The sequence below is a fragment of the Drosophila suzukii genome, chromosome 3 (genome assembly GCF_043229965.1).
Source record: "Drosophila suzukii chromosome 3, CBGP_Dsuzu_IsoJpt1.0, whole genome shotgun sequence".
Taxonomy (NCBI): domain Eukaryota; kingdom Metazoa; phylum Arthropoda; class Insecta; order Diptera; family Drosophilidae; genus Drosophila; species Drosophila suzukii.
Window position 1 is genome coordinate 54,564,788 of NC_092082.1, and position 23,392 is coordinate 54,588,179.

General features: G+C 39.0%; 3 protein-coding genes across 3 annotated transcripts; 2 read left to right on the plus strand and 1 right to left on the minus strand.

Annotated features, from left to right (window-relative positions):
• The first annotated feature begins 5,631 nt into the window (after window positions 1–5,631).
• On the plus strand, window positions 5,632–12,511 carry LOC139352839 (uncharacterized). Its single transcript, XM_070995477.1, has 4 exons — window positions 5,632–5,721; window positions 11,047–11,359; window positions 11,433–11,900; window positions 11,967–12,511. Exons 1-4 carry the CDS (start codon window positions 5,632–5,634, stop codon window positions 12,509–12,511), a joined length of 1,416 nt encoding a protein of 471 aa, XP_070851578.1.
• Window positions 12,512–13,536: 1,025 nt separating this feature from the next.
• Window positions 13,537–14,590, plus strand: LOC139352840 (uncharacterized). The gene is made up of 2 exons (XM_070995478.1): window positions 13,537–13,894; window positions 14,100–14,590. The coding sequence occupies exons 1-2, from the start codon at window positions 13,537–13,539 to the stop codon at window positions 14,588–14,590; spliced, it is 849 nt and encodes a 282-aa protein (XP_070851579.1).
• Window positions 14,591–15,196: 606 nt separating this feature from the next.
• LOC139352841 (uncharacterized) lies at window positions 15,197–19,765 on the minus strand. Its single transcript, XM_070995479.1, has one exon. It carries the CDS (start codon window positions 19,763–19,765, stop codon window positions 15,197–15,199), a length of 4,569 nt encoding a protein of 1,522 aa, XP_070851580.1.
• Between the last annotated feature and the right edge of the window lie 3,627 nt (window positions 19,766–23,392).

Below are 23,392 nucleotides of genomic sequence, written 5' to 3' on the forward strand. Positions count from 1 at the left end.
TAAAAAAATTAATTTTATTTATTAAAGATGAATAAGTCGGTATATTAAGATTGTTATTAGAATCAGTCATTTCGTAAACTTATTTTCCCGACTCTTAAAATGTGAATGAATTGTTTAAAAGGTGTTTAGGAGTTTTCGTTTGTGTAAAAGTTTAAGATTTTGTGAGCATTGTTCAGAGAGCAGACACCATCCCGAGCATGTAATGAACAGTATGGAAAGTGCTTTCCATCCATTATTTTTAGAGAGGGACAACCAATTTCATCAATGTTAATTACATTATCAATTTTTAAAAATTTTTGTAGGAATAACCTTTTTTGATATCCCTTACAAATTATTTCCTGTTTTCTAATTATTTCTCTTAGATACATTTGTGTTTCTTTGAAAAAGTATACTCCATCATTCCAATAAATTTTGTGATGTTTTTTTGTTAGCCAAGTAGCTGTTTTTCTACATTTCTTATTCAATTCAATAAAATCATGTGGAGAGTGTATGATAAAATTAGAATTCAAGATTGTCTCGTTTTTGAATACGACTCCAATTTCCTTTAGAATAAATTTATTGTTGTTCCCAAGAAATCCTTGAACATCAATTGCAACAATATCTTCACTCATGATTGATTGATTAATTGTTAGACAATCCGCTGAACTAGACCATTCAACGGGTTATATTCAACTAAACGATCATGTATGAGCACGCAATATACTTGAACATTTTCGATAGCGGGCTTGGTAAGTTCAATTGAAATCCTAACATCAATGGGCCCCGATTTAACCATTTCATTTTGATATGATAAGTCAATTACGATAATAGGAGCTTTAGTTTTAAAGTCTGTAGGTGATAGTAAAGGAGATTCACTTCGGTTATAGTAGCTAGATTGAAACTTGCAGTACATATCATATAGGTGAGCAAATCGATCTTTATCAAAGTCCAAGTTTAAGTCATCGTAGGGATAAGTTTCAGAGTTTAAATAGACCTTTAGATTTCTTAAATTGTTTGTAATCAGATAGTGGTTATCTTTAAATCCAATTAAAGCAAATCGTGGACGTTCTCGGTTAGCAGCTAATTTAACATTCCAAACATGATTTGTTCCATTACTTAGTTTAGGATTAATGTATGTATCCCAACTACGGAATGCAATCGGTAGATTGGTTCCACTTTTTATAATATCATACATTTTAATTTTCGTTGAATCGCTGGGTGTTATATGAGGAATTTTCCATGTAATATTAGTCATATTGAGATGATATTTTCCGACTAATTGTGCATTCTCAAATTTATCTTGCTCAAGTACATCATTAAAATTTTTTGATATTAATAGTACTAGTTCATGTTTACAATTTAATAATACTTTTTTGAAATCTTCAGCAAATCCAAGTAGGTTTTTAAGGGGTATTGAAAAGTTGAAGTGGGGGCTTAAATTGAAAACGGGTCCTCCACTCCATCCAGAATTGTAAAGTCTCTTGCTTTCAAATTGATTTAAAGAAACAAAGTTTTTTATTGTAGAAGTAATACCACTAAATCCTATCTATTTCAACACCATTGATTTCATAGCGTATTTCATCTAAAAAGTATGCCATACAATTATTTCTCATTTTCGCAATAACATTTTGAGTTTCTACCGCTCCCCCTTCCTTAATTAGGGTAATATCTCCTTGAAAATTTAGAAGACTCTCATGGGGGAGTACATATAAATCTTGATTTTGGATTGTAATTCTTATCTCATCATTTGGTTTAAATGATTGTTGATAGGGTTGATAGCTGTGATATTCCTTCTTTGATATACTTTCATCAGAGAAAGGTTTTTCCCGTACTGCCAATATTTCATTCAACCCCATGACTTTAGTTAAACTCGCACTTTGAAGCCCAATGATTTAAGAATTAACTTATTTTTTAATGTAAGTGTGTGTCTTTTTGGTTTCGATCCTCTTCCTATAACTTTATGTTTTAAAGTGTGCTGATGATGGTAGGTATCACCTCTTTTATTGTATATAATCATTGTATTAATCTTAAGTGTAAACGAATTGTATAGTTTTCACCGCGTAAATTTATTAATTCACCGTTCTGATCAGTTATGTGAATAGAGAGTGTACTTATTTCTCTAGTGTTGACTGGTAAGTAAATAAGATTGTGTGGTGTGATATTCATTTTATAGCCTGGTGGAACATTAATTCCAAATTCGTATAATGAATGATCTTGTCTACTATCAATATATGACCCGCTTATAATATTACATACTAAGCGTATTGTGTTTATTTTTAAAATGTTGACAGGTTGATCAGATATATATGTTTTTTTCAAGTCGGGATAAATTATTTTTTTATTGAAACCAAGCAATTGTCCAATGGAGTTGTTTCTATTAAAATAAATAGGTTCCTTGGTAGTTGTAATATGAACTTGAAGTGTGTTATTATTACTCTCCATTTGAAATGTTTTCTCAAGATCATAATCTTTTAGTTTATTTTTTAGAAAATCATAAATATCATTGAGTTCATATGACCCGATTGGAAGTTGAATTACTTTATCACCAATATGAAATAGATTATTATTTATATCAACATTGGGTATAGAGTTGTACATATGAAAGTCAATGAGTGCACACTCATATTCACCATTTGTCAGTTCAATGGGTGGGAAATAAGAAATGTTTGTAATGGGTTCATTACCATTTAATGTAAGAGTGAATGATCTACTCATTTTGGGGTCTAATAATGTACTGTGAAAATATAGCTTACAGAATGAAACTTATATTCTCAAATAATTATAAATTCATTAAAACCCTTCCTGTATCTTCCCTTTTCCATATCGTTATCTTTACTTATTATGAGGAATCCGTATTTATCACTCCAACACTTTTGACAAATTTTCATAAATGAATCATAGGACATATCAGTATTTACATGATCACGATATATATGACGCATATTTAAATCATCTTGTTTAAACATTATAATCATATTCGCGTTATCACGTATTAGATGTTTTGGAATATGAGTATATGTTTGGCATAGGTAAAAAGAATCTATATTTTTATGACGCCCCATACAGAAATATGAACGAATGTTGTTTTGTTTTTCACAAGCAACATCATCAAAAATCATAATAGAGTTTTCTTTAGCCTTAGCGGGTGGTAAAACTTCATCATTTTGTGAGAACGTATAATATCCCATTCCCTTTATCGGTTTAATTAGTTTCTCTAAATACTCATACTTTGGTTGATATAAACTCTTTGAGAATACATATATATTCTCAAATTTTAGCCCGTTTGGACTTTCAATAAGACTGAGCATAACATTTGTTTTTCCACAGTTTGAGGGACCGACAACCAATGCTCTTATTGTATTGGGTAATAAAGAACTATGTCGTGGAACTTAATTTGTTAATGAATGATCACCACCCTCGATATTTCTAACACAGATTTCTTGTTTTTGACGTATTAAACGCATATTCACGTGTGTAATGTACTTCATTCGATGAGAAATGCTCCTTGATTAAACATTATATAAAATGGGTAAAAGTTTTTATAATTGTTGCAGTCAGAGTTCAAACTTGAAACGAGGTAGTGGTATTATCAACAAAATAATTAACACACTTCCATTTGAAGTACATATTCCTGGTTATAATTTTTGTGGACCTGGAACAAAGCTAAAACAAAGGTTGGAGCGCGGTGATCGTGGGATAAATCAATTGGATGAAGCTTGTAGAGTACATGACATTGCATATTCACAATATAAGGATCTAGCTGATCGACATAAGGCTGACGCAGTACTAATAAATAAAGCGTGGGAACGTGTTGGTTCAAAAGATAGTAGTATTGCAGAGAAAACAGCAGCATACTTGATTACAAATATTATGAAAACAAAAAAGAAATTCGGAATGGGTGTGAAAAAGGGAACAAAGACAATGTGTAAGAAAAGGAAATCAAAGGTAAAGAGTTTTTCAAATGTTATCTAAACAGGAATACGGGCTTTGAAAACTCGGAAGCCAATAGATCTAATGAGTGCGATTAAGGTTGCACGTAAAGCAGTCAATAAATCAATTGGTAGAAATAAAAAAAATATTAAGATTCCTCGTATTAATTACTAAGCTACCTAAAAAACCTCTTTCAAATTTCGAAATTTTGAATTTCGCTTAAAAGTACATTCCACATTTCCGAGGTGTGTTAATGAGAGACTCACTGCCCAAATCTCCTTGGAGAGAAGAGTCAAGAATTATAAACCTAGATGATAGTTCATCAAATGGTACACATTGGGTAGCTTATATCAAAAATTAAAAAAGTATACATTACTTTGATAGTTTTGGAAATTTACAACCCCCAAAAGAAATTGTGAAATACTATGAGAGAAAACAAACCTTTAATAGTACCAACTGTGGACACCTGTTCCTCCAATTCTTACTCTCTATCCCACCCTAACTTTTACACTATGATCAAGTAATTTCTCTATGATTCTTGAAACCCACCCTATTTACATGCTATTCACTGCTATGATTGCTCGATTCTAAATCAAGAATGAGAAAGAACAGGGAGGGTTAGTTAACCTCAAGGTATAAAAACTCGATCAAAAGTTATTCTAACTCACATTTAAAAACCACCTGCAAAAAGTCTCAACCTAAAAGTTTCAAGCTAAAACGTTCTCAACCTAAAGTTTCAACCTAAAAAATCTTGCAATCATCAAAATCAACAACAACAAGAACAACATAAAAAACAGTTAAAACAGTAAAACAACAACAACAATTAAAACAGATACAACTGCTAAAAACAGCTGAAAACAACAACAAAACAGCTACATCTGCTAAAAAACAAGTAAAACAAGGAAGAACGCTATAGTCGAGTACCTCGACTATCAGATACCCGTTACTCAAAGGGAAATGGAGATATGCAAGCAGCAAAGCGAGATTAAAATGCGCCACCTACCGGCGGTAGACAGATTTAAGCGTTATGGGCGTTAGAGTGGGCGTGGCAAATTTATTTTTGGATCAATCGATAGGTACTGACGACACCAATACATTTCAGCTAAAATTTTTTATCTAGCATGCAAATTGTGGGCGCCACAGGTTTTCGCGGTTTGTAGGCGTTTAAGTGGGCGTGGCAAACTTTTTTTTAGGTCAATCGATAAGTATTGATGAGAACAATACATTTCAGTTAAAATTTTCTATCTAGCATCAAAACTGTAGGAGTTAAAGTTTTGGGCGGTTTGTGGGCGTTAGAGTGGGCGTGGCAGTCTACTGAAACAAACTTGCGCTGCGTAAGAAGCTCAGGAATCTGTACGCCAAATCTCAATAGCCTAGCTCTCATAGTTTCCGAGATCTCAGCGTTCATCCGGACAGACAGACGGACAGACGGACATGGCTAGATCGACTCGGCTAGTGATCCTGATCAAGAATATATATACTTTAAGGGGTCGGAAACGCTTCCTTCTGCCTGTTACATACTTTCCGACGAATCTAGTATACACTTTTACTCTACGAGTAACGGGTATAATTAACAACAAAAACAGCTACAACTGTTAAAAAACAGGTAAATTCAACAACAAAAACAGCTACAACTGCTAAAAAAAACAACTAAAATAAACAACAAAAACAGGTAAAAGCAACAAAAACAACGAAAACAACTACAAGAAGAAACAACTACAAATGGTCAATCCGGGAATGATGAAAGTACTCAAGGACTTTAATGGTAACGCACCAAAACCTCTTTTAACAAAGACGAAGATGGAATCGGAGGTGTGCTACCCTATTCGACGAGCTCAACGTAAGAAAAGCAGCTTTGGGATGGCCCTCACTCTTGAACTTGAAGAGTATATGCTGTACTTGCCGGAACGATACTCAACTTTAGAGGATTCAACAATTGATTATATAAAAGATAATCTTTTTTGTATTATTAAAAGGAATGATAACAATCTCTATTTAGAATTAAATAAAGCTTAAAATGTATTTATTTTTAATATGATTAATGTATCTATTTTGATAAATAAAAAAAAAAAATAAAAATAAAATTTCATAAAACTCAAACTCAAACCCTTTGTTATAAATATTTAAATTATACTACATTTTTCCCAGTAGCACATGAGTATCAGAGAAAACGACAACAATGAAGCGTAAACTTTTAGAACAGTTGACGAAAAGTAGAAATTCATTAAAAAGAAAATTTGATGAATTGAAACAAATAAAAAATGAGAACGTATCAAATTTGGAGGAAACTTTTAAACCTATTACAGAACCTTTACATGAATTACTCACTGAAAATAAAAAATTGAATAAAAAAGAATATATTAATGATACACATGATATTAAGACTAAGTTCAAGAAAGAGAAAATAAGAGTACCTCAAAGTAAAAAAGAAAAAAGGGTACACGAGAGAGTAATCGAAAGTGATAGTGAGAGTGATGCTTGTTGATGCTTTTTCACGACAGTCTCTTATAGATGAATCTGATGTTTCACAACAGTCTCTTATAGATGAATCCGATGTTTCACAACAGCCTCACACAGATGATTTAAATGAAAGTGTTTATGAAGAAACCGGGGTGAAGTACAATCTCAACATTAATCAGTTAAAGCAAGAAAAGATTTTAGACAAAAGTTATGGACAAAGAGAAAAAAATGATATTTTAATGTTGGGTAATACAACACTTAAAATTAAAAAAAAATTTAATGGAATTAGGAAGTGGAAGTTTATGGACTCTATCACCAGGTCTATACTCTTTAATTTTTCATAATAGTCCTAAGGATTATACTAAGAATGATTTAGAATCATATAAAAACATTTTAATTGAAACAAGTGCTCACAAAAGAAACTATCAACCAGATGGTCAAGTAAAGGGGAATCGTTCTAAAAAATATTCTTCAATTATTAAACCATTAATTTCATCTTCAGTAAGTGAAGAATATACTGGTTCTGGGTATATGAGACTACAAAAAATACCACCAAACTATGTATATTGGGATAATGTTAATGAACTTGTTGAAAGATTGCAACTCTTAATGGCATCGAGAGCTGCTGGTAATAATAACCATACTTATGAAATTCTTTCAATAATAGAAGAATTGCGGGAAGCAAAAATAATATATTAATAAAATAAAAAACATTTTCTCATTTTGTTTAATAGTAAAATGTCTATTGACAAGTTTGGTCACTTTTCAAATGATAAAGATTTTTCCTCGCTTTTCAAAAGGGAAGTTGAGAGTCCTACAGGTATATATCTAGACACTGATGGTGACATAAATGTTCAGAAAAAAAGAATTAAAAACTCTTCAAAACCAATACATGAAAATGATTTGGCTAATAAATTTTATGTAGATGATAAAATTAATGAAGCGAAATCGCATCAAATGGAAACTATAACTAAATCATTTCAACTACGAAATAAAAGAGTATCAGAGCTGGAAAGTAAAGTAATAAAAATGGTAACTCAAATGGAGTATAAACATAATTCAATAAAAGAGCTTGTTGATAATTTGGAAAATTTTAACAAATTCATAAACCAACATTTAAAAAAACCTCCACCAATCATTCGTTCTGATCAGACACAAATAGATGGAATAATACTTCGGAAAAGTCAATTTTCACATCGTGAAAACGAAGAAGTTTTAACAATTAATGTGGATCATACACTCTTTCATTATTTATTTTATAATTAAAATGTCAGTTGACAAGTTTGGTTGTTTTTTAAATGAGAAAGAGTACTCAAGAGATATAACAAAAGGTCTAGAAAAATTCCAAAGTATACCTAATGATTATGATGGACATTTAAATGTTCAGAGGAAACGATTTAAAAATTCCCTACCCCCCATTCATGAAAATGATATTGCAACAAAGATTTATATTGATGATGAAATAAGTAAAGTAGTACAGAATACATCTAATGAAATTTCTAAGCAACCGCAGAAACAACAAATCTTTAGATTAAGACCTCGAATCAATAATATTGAGGGAAAAGTGAGTGAAATTTCTAAAAAATTGGAATTTCTCATGAAATCTTTTAACAAGGTAGTGGAGGATATAAATGAAATAGAAAGTAACATTTTCAATTATATAATTGCACCAACCTCAGTTTTAAAAGGTGAAACTGAATCTTTAGAGAAGAAACCATTTATACCAGATAAAATAAAGCTATGAGTAAACGAGGTATTGTAATTGAGTTACATCGCCCATCATTCAAGAATTTTCCAAGACGTAGAGTTGTAGTAAAGGGTATTAATGATTTATGGCAGGCTGATTTGGTTGAAATGGGGGCATATGCATCATCAAATAAAGGCTATAGGTATTTGTTAACATAGATACATTTTCTAAATATGGATGGGGTGAAGCAATAAAATCAAAAAATGCAGAAGAAGTTACAAAAGCAATGGAAAAAATAATAAAATCCGGTCGTGGAGTACCAGAGAATTTACAAACAGATAATGGAAATGAATTCTATAATAAACAATTTAGAGAATTGATGAAAAGATATGAAATTAATCATTACTCAACATTTATTACTCTTAAAGCATCTATTGTGGAACGTTTTAATAGAACATTAAAAGAACTTATGTGGCGTGAGTTTAGTTTTAATGAAAAATATACTTGGCTTCAAATATACAAAGAGTTGATTAATAATTATAATAACAGGAAGCATAGAACGATTAAAATGAAGCCTATTGACGTCAATGCTAAGAATGAAAAACAGATTTTGATGAGATCATACAATCATCTAAAAATATTTACAAATGGGGACTTTAAAGAGGGGGATCATGTACGAATAAGTAAATATAAACATGTCTTTGAAAAAGGCTATACCCCAAACTGGACAACGGAAATTTTTCGAATGCGGAAAGTACAAAATACATCCCTCACCACATATTTACTTGAGGACTTGAAGGGTGATCCAGTTCAAGGTGGTTTCTTAAAAAAGAAATTAAAAAAACAAAATTCCCTAATACTTGTCTTGTTGAAAAGATTGTGAAACAAAAAGATGATTATGTGCTTGTGCGTTGGTTGGGCTTTTCGAAATCAGAAGATAGTTGGATTCATAAAAACGAAATTCTATAAAGAACATGTGGAAGCATAGAACAATTAAAATGTAGACATTGACGTCAATGCGTGAAAATAAATTATATTTCTTCACAATCACGCAATTTCTATTTATAAATAGTGAAGAAAAACATGCACAGATAAGAATTTGAACGGAACTTGATCAAAAAGTATTCAGTTTCCATCTATTCGTTCACGCAACTCAATTTCGGATTGTTTGCTTATTCATTCGTTTGTTCGTTTGTTCGATTGTCAAAAAAAAAAATCCAAAAAAATCAAATTACGGTTTATATAATATTTTTTGTAATACTTTCCCTCTTTAATCCGATGGTGAAAATGGTACCACTCCCCAATGAAATGACTTTAATTGAAAACCCATCGAATTCCAATAATTCGATTGGGTTATTTATCAATAGTAGTAGGGGAAAGACGGGTTCTGGGGGGACAATTATCATATTAATGGCCCCCGGCCCCCCTCCCCCTTCAATAACAGGCTCTGGGACAATTAGCATAATCCAATAAATTAACTGATTTTAATGGGTTTGAAGTCATAAAAATGTCACGATCATGTCTATAAAGAGTAAAATTATTTGCCCCCATCGCCCCCACATCCCCATGTGACAATATTGATCATGTATCCTTCCCCTCATTATGTGCAATTAATAGTCAGGTGAAAAACGTGTACGTGAGAAAGGTCGCACAACAATAGTATCCAAAGGTTGTTATCTTAGAGGAACATATCCGATCATGTTGGGGAAAGGTGTGTGCTGACTGCTAGCTCTTATACGTTCCCATAATAGGGGTTGAAATCACGACCGCGCAACAACTCGCAAGTAGCCGACATATCTCAGTCAAGGAAATATTTTCCATTCTCCGTACCTGTAATTTTAACTCGAAATAAAAAGTCAGAAGTTTATTTTGTAGCATAATAATACATTTATTCATTTATTTTGGTATTGCGAACATTTTTGTTATATATTTGGCGATTTGCATAGAAGAAGCAGGCGCACGTTTCCGACGTCATTTTTGGATTACAAAATGTAAAGTGTTCACCATAATTCGTAGTTTTGAGATCATGTCCACCTCGATTCATGAACATAGATTTTGTGTTTAGAAGATATTGAAAATGCTGACCAATTATCTCTCCTTTAAATTGTTCAATAAATTGGTCAATTTCCTCATGAAATTTCATTTTGTTAATTCTATTTTCTTGTAGGTCTTTACACATCTAGTCTCAACTTTAAAATGATGTATAACAATTATTTTATTGTTTTGGAGCTACTTTTAAAAAATGTCAAAATAATTAATGCATTGTTTAGAGCACAAACCCCGCCCTTAAGGTGTGTTTCACAATAGGGAAACCGGTTTCCTTTAAACCTGTTTAATGACGGACAGCCCATGAACGGGTGTTTCTGTCGATTAGGAGAAGCTGGACAGCTGTTTTCTGGCGACTCTGAGATGCAGTGGACAACAGCAGTTTTAACAGCGAATTTTAGATTTCTGCTGCTAATGTTAGCAGCACTACACTACGAAGAAGACAGAAGGAGCAGCTGGTCGCGTTTATAACCGAGCTTTTATATTTCCGAATTTGTAAATTAAAGTTAGCATTAAGTCAAAGATTGAAAGTATACAAATGAATACAACTGGTGAAGTTCAACAAATTTCTGAGTTTTTATTACAAAGTGTGTGAAAGACCCCCAGAGTAGACTTCTGCTCAACTTTGACGATCGGGTGCGAATCGTCACAACATTTTGGTGGCCCATGAGGGGAACATACACGTACACATACATTCAGTGGCATGGAACCTTGTGAAAAAACGAACTCGCGAACTCGTATGTTTTGCCCAAATTGATAAAAGGGCCCCGCGCGTAACAAGCACGTGCTTGGTGTCGTTGGGCCACTTGTTTGTACTGCTCGTAGTGCATCAACGTCCATCATATAAAAAAAAAAAAAAAAACAACCCTCGACTGCAGTTCCGACGACTACACATTGCCATTGATTCCTGTGATCATTGGTTGGTACATCACTTACTCACAAAGCTGCCCATCAGCACAACACAGGCCTGGGAACATTCCCTGGGCAACAACGTGGAAATCCCCACCTTCACAAAGCTGGAGGTGTTTCTTCACAATCGATTGGTCAGCATCGACCTAATCGAGAGTAGGAAACCAGCCGTTCCAGTTAGATCATCTATACAATCGACCAATCATCGCCAGACAACCAGACCATCGGGAAACTCCACTGTTAGGGGACACAGCTTCCACAGTACTCTTGAGTCTGGATCCATCAGGTGCTCGCTCTGCCAACAGAATCACGTTCTAAGACGGTGCCCGGACTTCCTTGCCAAGGATTGTTTCGCGCGAAAGGTTATAGTCGACCGCTCGAAGGCAAGCATCAACTGCCTTAGTGCTTCCCATTCTCTCAGTCAATGCAGCAGCAACCGAAACTGCTCGCAATGTGGTCAACGGCACCACACTTTGTTACACATTGTCATTGTCTCCTGAAGTATCCCGACAGCATGCTTCAAACTCTGGTCGGAGCGCAGCCGCTGTACAAAATGCACCATCAACGCAACTCTTCAGCGCAGTTGCCTCCCACCTGAACTCAACGACCCTTCTTGCTACTGCACTGGTTCGGATCGTAAATAACTCCACTGGGCAGTCAGCTTTAGTTCGAGCTCTCATCGACCATGGCTCGGAAGGCACCCTCATCACGGAAAACATCGTTCAAGCGCTTAGACTCAAACGGGATCCTGTTCGAGCTGAGATCACGGGAATTGGTAATACGTCGCATAATCAGTGCAGGCACAGCACCGACTTCACCATAATCTCATGTTCAGGATCGGATTTTAATGCCTACGTATCCTCAGCCTTCATCCTTCGGTCACTAACAGGTCATTTACCAAAACAAAATGTCAACATTAAGTCCTGTAAACATCTCCAAGGGTTATCCTTTGCAGGTCCTAATTTCATCAAGTCGGGTCGCATTGACCTACTTATCGGTGTCGACATAATCCCGCAATTAATGCTTCCGGACATACGCAAAGGGACGGTTGCAGAACCAATTGCACAAAACACACAGCTGGGCTGGATAGTTTTTGTACCAGCTGAAGCAGCCCAGACGACATCAATCTCCATCCGTTGTAATTTGGCAAACCTAAACAACATGGTACAAAGGTTTTTCGAATTGGATCAGGTCTCCACAACACGACAACTCAACGCAGAGGAAAAATGGTGTGAAGACCATTTTCAACAAACTCATATCCGTCAGCCGAATGGGAAATATCTAGTTCGTTTGCCTTTAAAAACGTTGTTTGACCCCACACAGGTGATCGGCCGGTCAAGGCAAATCGCATTAAACCGTTTCCACGCCCTGGAAAGGAAACTTAATCATCGGCCAGATTTCAGTCAACAGTATGCCAGCACTATTCAAGAGTACTTTGATCTAAAGCAGATAAAAGAGGTAAAAGGTAGTGAGGAAGAACACACTAGGATCAACGCTTAAAGGCAACTCCCAATCTCTGCGTGCACCGTTCCACATCATGCTGTGATCAAAGACGACAGTTTAACTACAAAGATGCGCGTCGTATACGACGCTTCGTGCAAAACGTCGAACGGGAGGTCTTTGAATGATATTTTATGCACGGGTCCCGCCCTACAAAACGATCTTGGAGGAGTTATACTCAACTGGCGTCTCCATCGGTATGTCTTCGTGGCCGATATAACGAAAATGTATCGCTGCATAGATATGCATGAAGAAGATGCCCAGTATCAGCGAATTTTCTGGCGCGATGAAAAGGGACTCATCAAGGAATATTTTTTGACTACAGTAACGTTTGGCACTGCCTCGGCACCCTTCACAGCGATTCGAGTCATACATCAGATTGCGTCCGACGAGCGCGAACGCTATCCTCTGGCCGAGCATGTCCTTAAAAAAGAAATCTATGTGGACGATGTTCAAACAGGACACGAGACCATCGACGGAGCTCTAAAAATTCGCAATGATGTCATCGCAGCTCTGCAATCAGCAGGCATGGAGCTCAAGAAGTGGGCATCCAACCATCCAGATCTCTTAGAAAGCATCCCAACTACATACAACTACTACTCTCTAACAGTAGCATTTTTGAGATAGACAATATGGACTCCATTAAAACTTTAGGGTTGTATTGGCATCCAAACAAAGATGGTTTTGGTTTTAATCTTAAGTTTTCTCTCAATCCTATATTCACCAAACGTTCTATACTATCCGCAGTAGCACGCTTATTCGATCCGTTGGGATACCTGGCACCAGTGATCATCGCTGCGAAAATCCTGTTGAAGGAAGTTTGGAGTTTTCGTATCGAGCGCAAGGATGAGCCCCCCGCATCATTAGATTGGGACGACCCATTGCCAGATCAACTCGCCGAGCGGTGGCGACAGCTCATTCAAGAGCTCCCCGACATTGAAGAGATACACATCCCTCGGTGGTTAGGCTTCGATTTAAGGCATGTCTCGACGTTGCAACTACACATGTTTTGTGATGGATCATCCATGGCGTATGCAGCATGCGCTTATCTTCGAGCTAGTTGTACGGATGGTTCCGTGCAGGTTAGCTTATTAGCCGCCCGCAGTCGAGTCACACCGGTTAAGCCGCTAACAATTCCGAGAGTTGAGTTATCCGGAGCCCTGCTGTGTACACAATTAGCCGATTGGATTGTCAATCAACTTCAAGCATCACATCACACCATATCCGTACACTACTGGTCGGATGCAATGATAGTGCTGTATTGGATCAGCGGTGACCCTAGGCGTTGGAAGACATTTGTGTCGAATAGAATTGAAGCAATCCTGGAGGCAAGATCGCCATCGCAGTGGAGACATGTTCTTACGCAAGAAAACCCAGCAGATTGTGCTACACGCGGACTCACCCCTTCCCAGCTGAAACACCACACGCTTTGGTGGAACGGACCACATTGGCTGCATCTTTCAGTCCCCAAAATCAGAACTTATTTCAGGAGAGCAATCCTTAAAGCACATCGGAGCCCACATTTGTATAGAAGTGCAACCATTTATCGAATCGTATTCCTCCTATAATAAACTCTTATTCGTTACAGCCTACGTCAAACGATTCATTTATAATACTCGTCACAAAAAGGCGGATAGACTCACCGGCCCTATTCAGGTATCTGAATTTCAACAGGCTTTGTTCGCACTGGTGCGGATGGTTCAACAAGAAGTCTATTCGGAAGAATTATCAAGACTACGATCCAACAAATTTCTATCCAAACACAACAAACTCAGCCAGCTATCACCGTTTCTCGACGATGAGGGGCCCATGAGAGTTAAAGGCAGACTTAAGAATGCTTTGCAGCTCTCCATGTCTCAACGCACACCAATAATCCTTCCAAAGGCCCACCACCTGACGATTTTGGTTATAAGGAACGCTCATCACAACACCTTACATGGCGGTGTGCAACTAACTTTATCTACAATTCATCAAGTTTTCTGGATCGTCAACGGTATCACCATCAAGCCAACTGATGGGAGATTTACCAGCGCACCGTGTCAATCCGCCCAAACGGGCGTTCGAAGCAACTGGAGTTGATTACACTGGTGCGATTGATATAAAGTCATCCAGATTCAGAGGTCACACTTGCTATAAAGCATACATTGCAGTTTTCATTTGCTTAGCGAGCAAAGCGATTCATTTGGAAGCAGTCACTGGAATGTCAGCACAGCATTTTCTGTGGGCGCTGCAGCGCTTTATCGGACGTAGGGGTTTTTGTCAACATCTATACAGCGACTGTGGAACCAACTATATCTCATCCGACAAGTCTCTAAAGCTGTGGACCAATGAATTCTATAAAGGAATTGAAGAGACAGTAGTTCCTGAACTTACTCGTCGAAACATTCAATGGCATTTCAATCCTCCACATAGTCCAAATTTTGGAGGACTCTGGGAATCTAACGTAAAGGCTTGGTGTAGAATAAAAACGTTTTATTTCCCAATTTGAGTGGACTGTATTTCAATGATTAAATTTTGTCACATTTTCTTGTGTGTCCGATGCGTACAGTTGTAGTCTTAACACTAAGTCCTAAAAAATCTCTAAAGTGTGACGCAGCACCAAAATACATAAAAAAGGCAAAAGTTAGTATTTCATATACCAAAGAGAATAAGATTCAAAATTAAATAACGGCTGCAATGCGTTCATCAACATCCCGGGCCGCCCTGAAACAATGTTTCAGAATTAGGCAGTACTGCTAACTTGGTGATGGGCCGGGTCATCTCTCCAGTAGACGTCTTAAGTTTTACAGCGCGTACAAGTCCATCTGGTCCAGGATGAGCTTCCACTACACGGGCTAGTATCCAAGCTGCTGGAGGGAGATTTGAGTCCTTGACGAGGACTACATTATCTACTGCGATGTTGCGTTCCTTGCTGCTCCACTTTTGGCGTTGCTGCAGGGATGTCAAATACTCTTGATGCCAGCGTTTCCAAAACCCTTGAAACATCGATTGCAAGTGCTGCCAATAGTCCAGACGATTGATCGGCAAATGAGTAAGATCTCCCTCTGGAACAGTTGTGAATGGGCATCCAATTAAAAAGTGGGCCGGAGACAAGTAGGTGAGGTCAGTGTCAGGTGTGTAGCATAGCGGTCGCGAGTTTACTACTGCACTGATCTGAGCAATCAGAGTTTGTATTTGTTCACAGGTTAGAACAGTTTTTCCTACAACTCGACGCAGATGTAGTTTGACGGAACGTACTGATGACTCCCACTTCCCTCCCCAATGTGGCGAATGGGGAGGTATAAAACTCCATTTGATTCCATCATTGGCCAGCGATTGTGTTAGATTGCGTTGATGCTCCTGCGAAGATAGAAGTTGCTGCATCTCATCTAATGCCCGTTTGGCACCAACAAAATTCGTCCCGTTGTCGCTGAAGATTTGTGAGCATTTTCCTCGAAGGGACATTAAACGCCTAAGACATGCCAGGAATGTGTCTGTGCTGAGATCGGTTGCCAGTTCCAAATGTATGGCGGATGTCACAAGGCAAACAAAGAGGCATATGTAGCCCTTAGTTTTTCGGGGATTGCGCCCTCTCCTTTCCTTAAGTATAAATGGTCCAGCGTAATCACAGCCTGAGTGCTGGAAGGGTAAAGCTTCTGTTATACGGATGCCTGGTAGATCGGCCATGAATTGGTGCTCCGTGAGTTTACGTTGGCGAAAGCATTTGATGCAGTTGTGAACCAGATTTCTTATCAGGTTGCGCGCACCAAAGATCCAGTACTTTTGACGAACAATTACAAAAAGTGCAGAAACTCCTGGATGAAGATTTGTCGTATGCTCGTGTTCCAAAATCATTCTTGTGATGCGGTTCGACTTGGGAAGCAGTATAGGGTGTTTTACATCAGCTGGTAATTGTGAGTTGTCCAGTCGTCCACCAACTCGAAGAAGGCTATCCTTGCAGATAATCGGCGAGAGCTTCACCAACTGGGAGCGGCTGTGAAGTGGCTTGTTTTCCGTCAGTAGTTTGCGGTCTTCCATGAAACATTTCTGAGCCTCTTGCAGGCAAAGAATGCGAGCAGCCTGAATCTCCTCAAAGGTGAGCATCTTTCCATTTGCCAGCGTTGCAGATTTAATGGCCTTGGTCTTTTGGATGAAGCGCAAGGCGTAAGCTACAACGCGTACCAGCTTTGTCCAGGACGAGACGCGTTGAGTCAAAGCTTCGATTGGTGACAATGAGCAGGTTTCCTGTGCGGTTAATGAGGTGGTCTTCACTTCCTCTTTTCCATGGTTTTCTAAAAGGGAAGAACAGAACTTTTTAAAGGTCAACTTTACCGCAAGCATTTCTGGATCTTGCAGCCATGAAGGTCCCATCCACCATAGGTCGAAATGGATAAGGTCCGAAGCAAGCATTCCTCGTGTGGCGCAGTCCGCCGGATTCTCCTTTGTGTTTACATGATGCCATGCGTTGCGCGGTAAGGCTTCGAGAATTTCTGAGGTTCTGTTGGCTACAAATGTTTTAAGCTTAGATGGTGGATGTGAAAGCCAGGCCAAGACTATGGTTGAGTCGCACCATGCATGCACTTCAATGTCCTTGTGTTGTAGCGCAGCCTTGACTGATAAGAACAGTCGACTCAGTAGCAAAGCGCCACACAGCTCAAGACGCGGTAGAGACTGCTGCTTCAGCGGAGCAACTCTGGTTTTTCCTGCTATGAGTGAAACTGATACGGTGCCATCTGCTCGCACTACTCTGCTATAGATGACTGCAGAATATGCCTTGATGGATGCATCTGAAAATCCATGCAGTTCGATGTGATCTTCATTGTTTTGGACAAACCGTGGCAGGCGTAGGTCGCGAAGGATGTGTAGGTCGTTACGGCATTTATTCCACCAGTCCGCAGCTTTCGGAGGAAGCTCCGTGTCCCAGCCAAAATCGAGTAGCCACAATTCTTGGAACAGAATTTTGAACTGCACTACCACTGGCGACAGAATACCCAGCGGGTCAAAGATGCGTGCCACATCTGACAGCACTTGGCGTTTGGTGTTGTGCGGATTTGTTGTAAGGCAAACTTTGTAGAATAACATATCCTCTTCTGGATCCCAATGAATGCCAAGAACCTTTGCTGTAGAATTGGATCCTTTGCCTTGTACTTCGGTTGTAGCGAGAGATCTGTCAGCGACAAGTGATGAATTGGAAACCCATTTACCAAGTTCCATGCCTGCACATTTCATCAACTGGATCAACTCATTTTGATTGCGAATGAGCTCCTCCTCGGTATGTGCTCCGGTCAGTACGTCGTCCACATAAAACTGCTCCTTCAAGATCTTTGCAGCGGTAGGAAAGTCGTGTTGATGGTCGTGAGCTAACTGATCCAGGACCCTCACTGCCAAAAATGGTGCGCAGGATGTGCCGTATGTTACCGTGGACAGTTCATAGTGTTTAATAGGAGTCGTTTCATCTTCTCTCCAAACAATTCGCTGATAGCCACAATGGTTGGCAGCCACCCAGATTTGTCGATACATTTTGACAATATCTGCTGAGAAGACGAACTTGAACATTCTGAAACGCATGCAAATCGAGAAAAGGTTTCGTAGAATGCTGGGTCCAATGTGCAGAGCTTCGTTTAAGGACCGTCCATTCGTGTCCTTGAATGAGCCGTCAAATACGACGCGTAATTTTTGGGTAAATACAGGATGATGTGGCAAGTAAAAGCTCGGCTTTTTGTCAATGTCTTCTGGCGATAGTTCTCGCATGTGGCCCAACTGAAGATACTCACGCATAAATTGCACGTACTGTGAATGCAGATTGGGGTCTTTCTTTAGGCGGCGCTCTACACCCCTGAATCTTGTTAGCGCTCCCTGTAAAGTATCCGAAAACTGTTCCATGGAGGTTTTGAACGGAAGTTCGACGATGTAACGCCCCTTAGAGTCCCGAGTGTGCGTCTTCACAAAGTGCTGTTCAACTTCATCGTCCTCTGGTTTCCCATGGAATTCCTGGTTGACATCCTCCAGCTCCCAAAAGCGCCGTAGCGATTCGTCAATGTCAATAGCCGTGTGCATTGTTGTTGTAGATGAACATCCGGTAGGAACGATAGATGTTATGACCCATCCAAATATGGTCGAAATGGCGATGATGTTGCCCTGGTTGTCGAACATCTTTTGACCGGTGAACACGGTCCAAACGTAGTCGCTGCCCAGGAGTATATCAACTGGCGCCAACGATTGATAGTCAGAATCCGCAAGCTCAAAGCCAGCGAATGCCTTGAGTGCTGAGGCGGCGATATCATGTCTTGCCAACGTGGAGGTAATTTTGCTGAGTACGTGAGCACGTACCTTCATTGTGTGATCTGAGATCCTTGACTGCAAGTCCAGTGTGCTGCAGCCTCTAGTTGTCTCAGCCTTGATTGACGAAATACCGGTCACCAAGATTCGTGACGGTGAGCGTGCCAGTCCGAGTGCCTGTACGCACCGCTCCGAGATGTACGACAGTTCCGAACCACTGTCCAAAAGCACCCGGCAGGTAGTGTGCGATCCTGTTGCGTTTCTTACAAACACTAGAGCTGTTGGCAATGCACTTTTTCGTAGCCCTTGTGGCTGTGTTGCGGTTGTTGATCCGTTGCACAAGGATTCAGCTGTGGGAGCCACTTGTGCCCGTGCGATATGGCTGATGGTGACGGTAGCATCTTCGGGAGCGCTTGGGATGTGTCTTTCATCATCTCGTGAGTGTGTCGCAGCGACAGCGGCTTGCGAACCAAGAATATCTGCATGTAGCAGAGAGTGGTGACGATTGTGGCAAAACTTGCATGTGAATTTGGATTCACACTTTCGCGACACATGCCCAGGCTTAAGGCAGTTAAAACACAGTGATTTTGCCTTAACAAATGTGCGTCTCTGCTCGATTGACAATTCACCAAACTTTGAGCAGGCGTAGATCTTGTGCTCCTTCGAGTTACACTTCACACAAGTGTTTGCTTCCATCGATACTAAAGCGTGTGACGATCGCTTTGCCTTGACATGTTGTGGGCCAACCTTGGAGTCTATGTCTGACTCACTTTTGCTGAGCTCAAATTCCTCGCAACGTCGGTCTAAAAACTTGAGTAGATCATCCACAGACGGAGATTCCAGTTCTCGGCTTCCTTCGATCCATTTGCGACGGTGATTTGCTGTCAAATGCTGCTTGCTATGGATCGTACTCTCTAAGATGTTTTTAAAGGCTGGCCACTCCTTGTAGTCGCCAGTGAATAGCTTGATGTGGATTTTTGGCAGTTCATTGTGCATTACATTTGCTGCCGAGTTTGCCCTCAAAAGCGTTGCTTGTTGCTCAGCCAAACGCTCGTTGAGCTGTTGCGATGTTTTTAAAGGCTGGCCACTCCTTGTAGTCGCCAGTGAATAGCTTGATGTGGATTTTTGGCAGTTCATTGTGCATTACATTTGCTGCCGAGTTTGCCCTCAAAAGCGTTGCTTGTTGCTCAGCCAAACGCTCGTTGAGCTGTTGTTGTTGTTCCAGAAAACGAACTAGGTTTTCGTTTCCCACTCCTGATGCCATTGGTGCGGCCTCATCAGGGTTGCCAGAGTGTCTGAAGTTGTTGCCTTCTCTTTCATTCTCCGGACATTCTTCACAGGTGCGTATGAGGTTGCGAAATAATGTGCTTGCTTGTAAGTACTTGTCTTCGTACCTTTCGTTGTCGATGGCTGGATCGACGTACCCTTCCTCTTCGTCAAAAAGGACCATTTGGTCGCTGATGGACTCGAATTCTTTCCAGACGATGTTGAGCCTTTCCAATGAAACTTGTATTTCATCAAGCTCCCATTTTGATCCCGCACGTGGATCTTGAGACGCCGTTAGCAAACGCGTAATGCTTGCCTTCGCACGGCTTCTAGCTGCCTTCAAAAGTTTAAACTGATCCATGTTAATCAGTAACTAAATCTGGCTAGAAGGACCAAAGATATGGTGTAGAATAAAAACGTTTTATTTCCCAATTTGAGTGGACTGTATTTCAATGATTAAATTTTGTCACATTTTCTTGTGTGTCCGATGCGTACAGTTGTAGTCTTAACACTAAGTCCTAAAAAATCTCTAAAGTGTGACGCAGCACCAAAATACATAAAAAAGGCAAAAGTTAGTATTTCATATACCAAAAAGAATAAGATTCAAAATTAAATAACGGCTGCAATGCGTTCATCAACAAGGCTGTTAAAACCCATCTTTATCGATCGTTTAATGGGATTCGAATGACGTACGAGCAGCTGTCTACCATTCTTGTCCAGATAGAAGCGTGCTTGAACTCTTGGCCATTATGCCCCTTAACGTCTGACTTAGATGATTTGCAAGCTCTCACCCCTTTTTAATCGGGGATTCAATGATGTCACTCCCTGAGCCTAGTCTTAAGGATTCTTCATTAAACACAGAGTTCCTGAATGGTGAAAGGATGTTTCGCCTCTTTTGGAGAAAATGGAGTGCAGATTGGCTATCTCATCTGCAGGCGCGCCCCAAGTGGCGCCACGAAACTGACAATCTTCAGCGCAACGACATGATCATCATCAAGGAGGATAGAACTGGTCCTTCTGACTGGAAATTAGGGCGAATCATCGACTTACATCCTGGGGCCGATGGGCTCGTTCGAGTAGCTACAATTAAGACCTCAACGGGTATTTACAAGAGGTCTGTGTCAAAGATTTGTCGTTTGCCCTTGCCAAGATTTACTGAAGAGTCTAGCCCAAGTACACAACCCATGCACCTTTGAATATACCCGCATTCACTCCACACTTCAACCTTTTCAGAGTTAAGCATGGTTTAAGGCTTTGAATACTGGGTCCAGTATTGGGGGCGGCATGAACGGGTGTTTCTGTCGATTAGGAGAAGCTGGACAGCTGTTTTCTGGCGACTCTGAGATGCAGTGGACAACAGCAGTTTTAACAGCGAATGTTAGATTTCTGCTGCTAATGTTAGCAGCATTACACTACGAAGAAGACATAAGGAGAAGCTGGTCGCGTTTATAACCGAGCTTTATATTTCCTAATTTGTAAATCAAAAGATAGCAATTAAGTCAAAGATTGAAAGTATACAAAAGAATACAACTGGTGAAGTTCAACATATTTCCGAGTTTTTATTACAAAGTGTGTGAAAGACACCCAGAGTAGACTTCTGCTCAACTTTGACGATCGGGTGCGAATCGTCACAACAGCCCATTTCCTCGATATTAATGAGCTGACGACTCCCAAAAAACTTTTGTAGAAATCGTTTCTTTTCCACACCTTTAAAAATCATTTGTTTTCCGCTTGTAATTGTCCTTAGATTCTTTCGAGTTTGTGGAAAACTGTTCTCTCCATCGTTCCAAAAAATTTTGTGATGTGTATTGGTTAACCAAATTGCAGTCTTTCGAGATTTTGTATTTAGCAAAGTAAAATCATATGGTGGTTCTATTAAAATACTATTTTTCAAGTTTGGATCTTTTTCGAATACAATTCCAATTTCCTTTAGAATAAAATTATTATTATTATCAAAGAAACCTTGAACATCAATCGAAACAGTATCTTTCAACATTTTTCTAATGCTAAACGACTCGTTGTACTAGTCCGTTTAATGGGTTATATTCAACTAAACGGTCATGTATGAGGAGACAGTAAGCTTGGGTATTTTCATGACTTGGTGTCTTCAGTTCTATTGAAATTCTCACATCAATAGGACCAGTTTTCACTGACTCGTTTTGATATGAAAGATCAACCACAATAATAGGGCCCTTCAATTTAAATTCATTTGGGGTCAAAAATGGTTGTGATTCACGATTATAGTAACTAGATTGAAATCTTGTATACATTTCATATAGGTGAGCATACTGATTCTTACTAAAATCAATATTCAGATTATCATATGTAAGTGACGTATACGCAAATACCCTGGATACCAAACCCAACATACAACCTGTATATCCCGAGATACCCATTATTCCAATTGTCAATAACATAAGTCCAGAGCCTACTATCGCAGTTATTCAAATCAATCCGACATAAACATTTAACCCCTCAGACACAAATCTTTCCCACGCCTTCAATCGGCAGCACCAGAATTATAAACACTTCTCACGCCTTTATCGACGACGGTAGACATAAACAATATTCAAACATTTAAACAAAGGGTCCAGCCTGAGAACCCATTCGTCAGCATAAAAGCTTTGGCCAATCCAAATTAATTAAACAAAAGATTCAGCCTAGAAACCGTTTCATCGGGCCACAGATTTGACCAATCAAAATTCTCAATCAAAGTCCACTTTCGCTGCTCGCGTCGCTGTCACCGCTAAAACCATAGTTATAAGAATAATGCATTTTGTAAAATCAGTTTAAGATTGGGGATCTAACTTGAAAGAACTTTACCAATAAAAACTCCGCTGTATATTAAAATAAAAATCGCTTTTTTTTAATATATCCCGAAGCAAAAAACATAATTGGCGCAGTCGGTAGGATACAAGTAATATCCTCGCGAGTGACTACCTAAAAGGGACTTAAAAAAATCACTTCGCGAAAATTAAAACATTATTTGTATCCGCAAAACGAACTTACCAACATTAGTTAAATCACGAATGAGGATTTCTAGTGTCTAACCCAGCGATAATAAATCTAATTAATTTCGCCTAAAAAAAATAAAACCATTAAAAAATGGAATTGCCATCAACATCCGCAGCAGCAGCAGCCGTGGCCGCAGCAGCAAAAGCATCACAAGCCCTCTCAGATGTATCCATGAATCATTTCCTTCTGCAACTAAAACAGATAAATAAATTCAACGGAGACCCACTCTATTTGGCTCTAGTAGGTAGTTAATACGGGAGCTGGCTCACTAGGTAATAAATCATGTCAAAAAAGGAGGTGGGGGTGACCCTAATTAGTCACGCATGGTTGCACACTGACCCT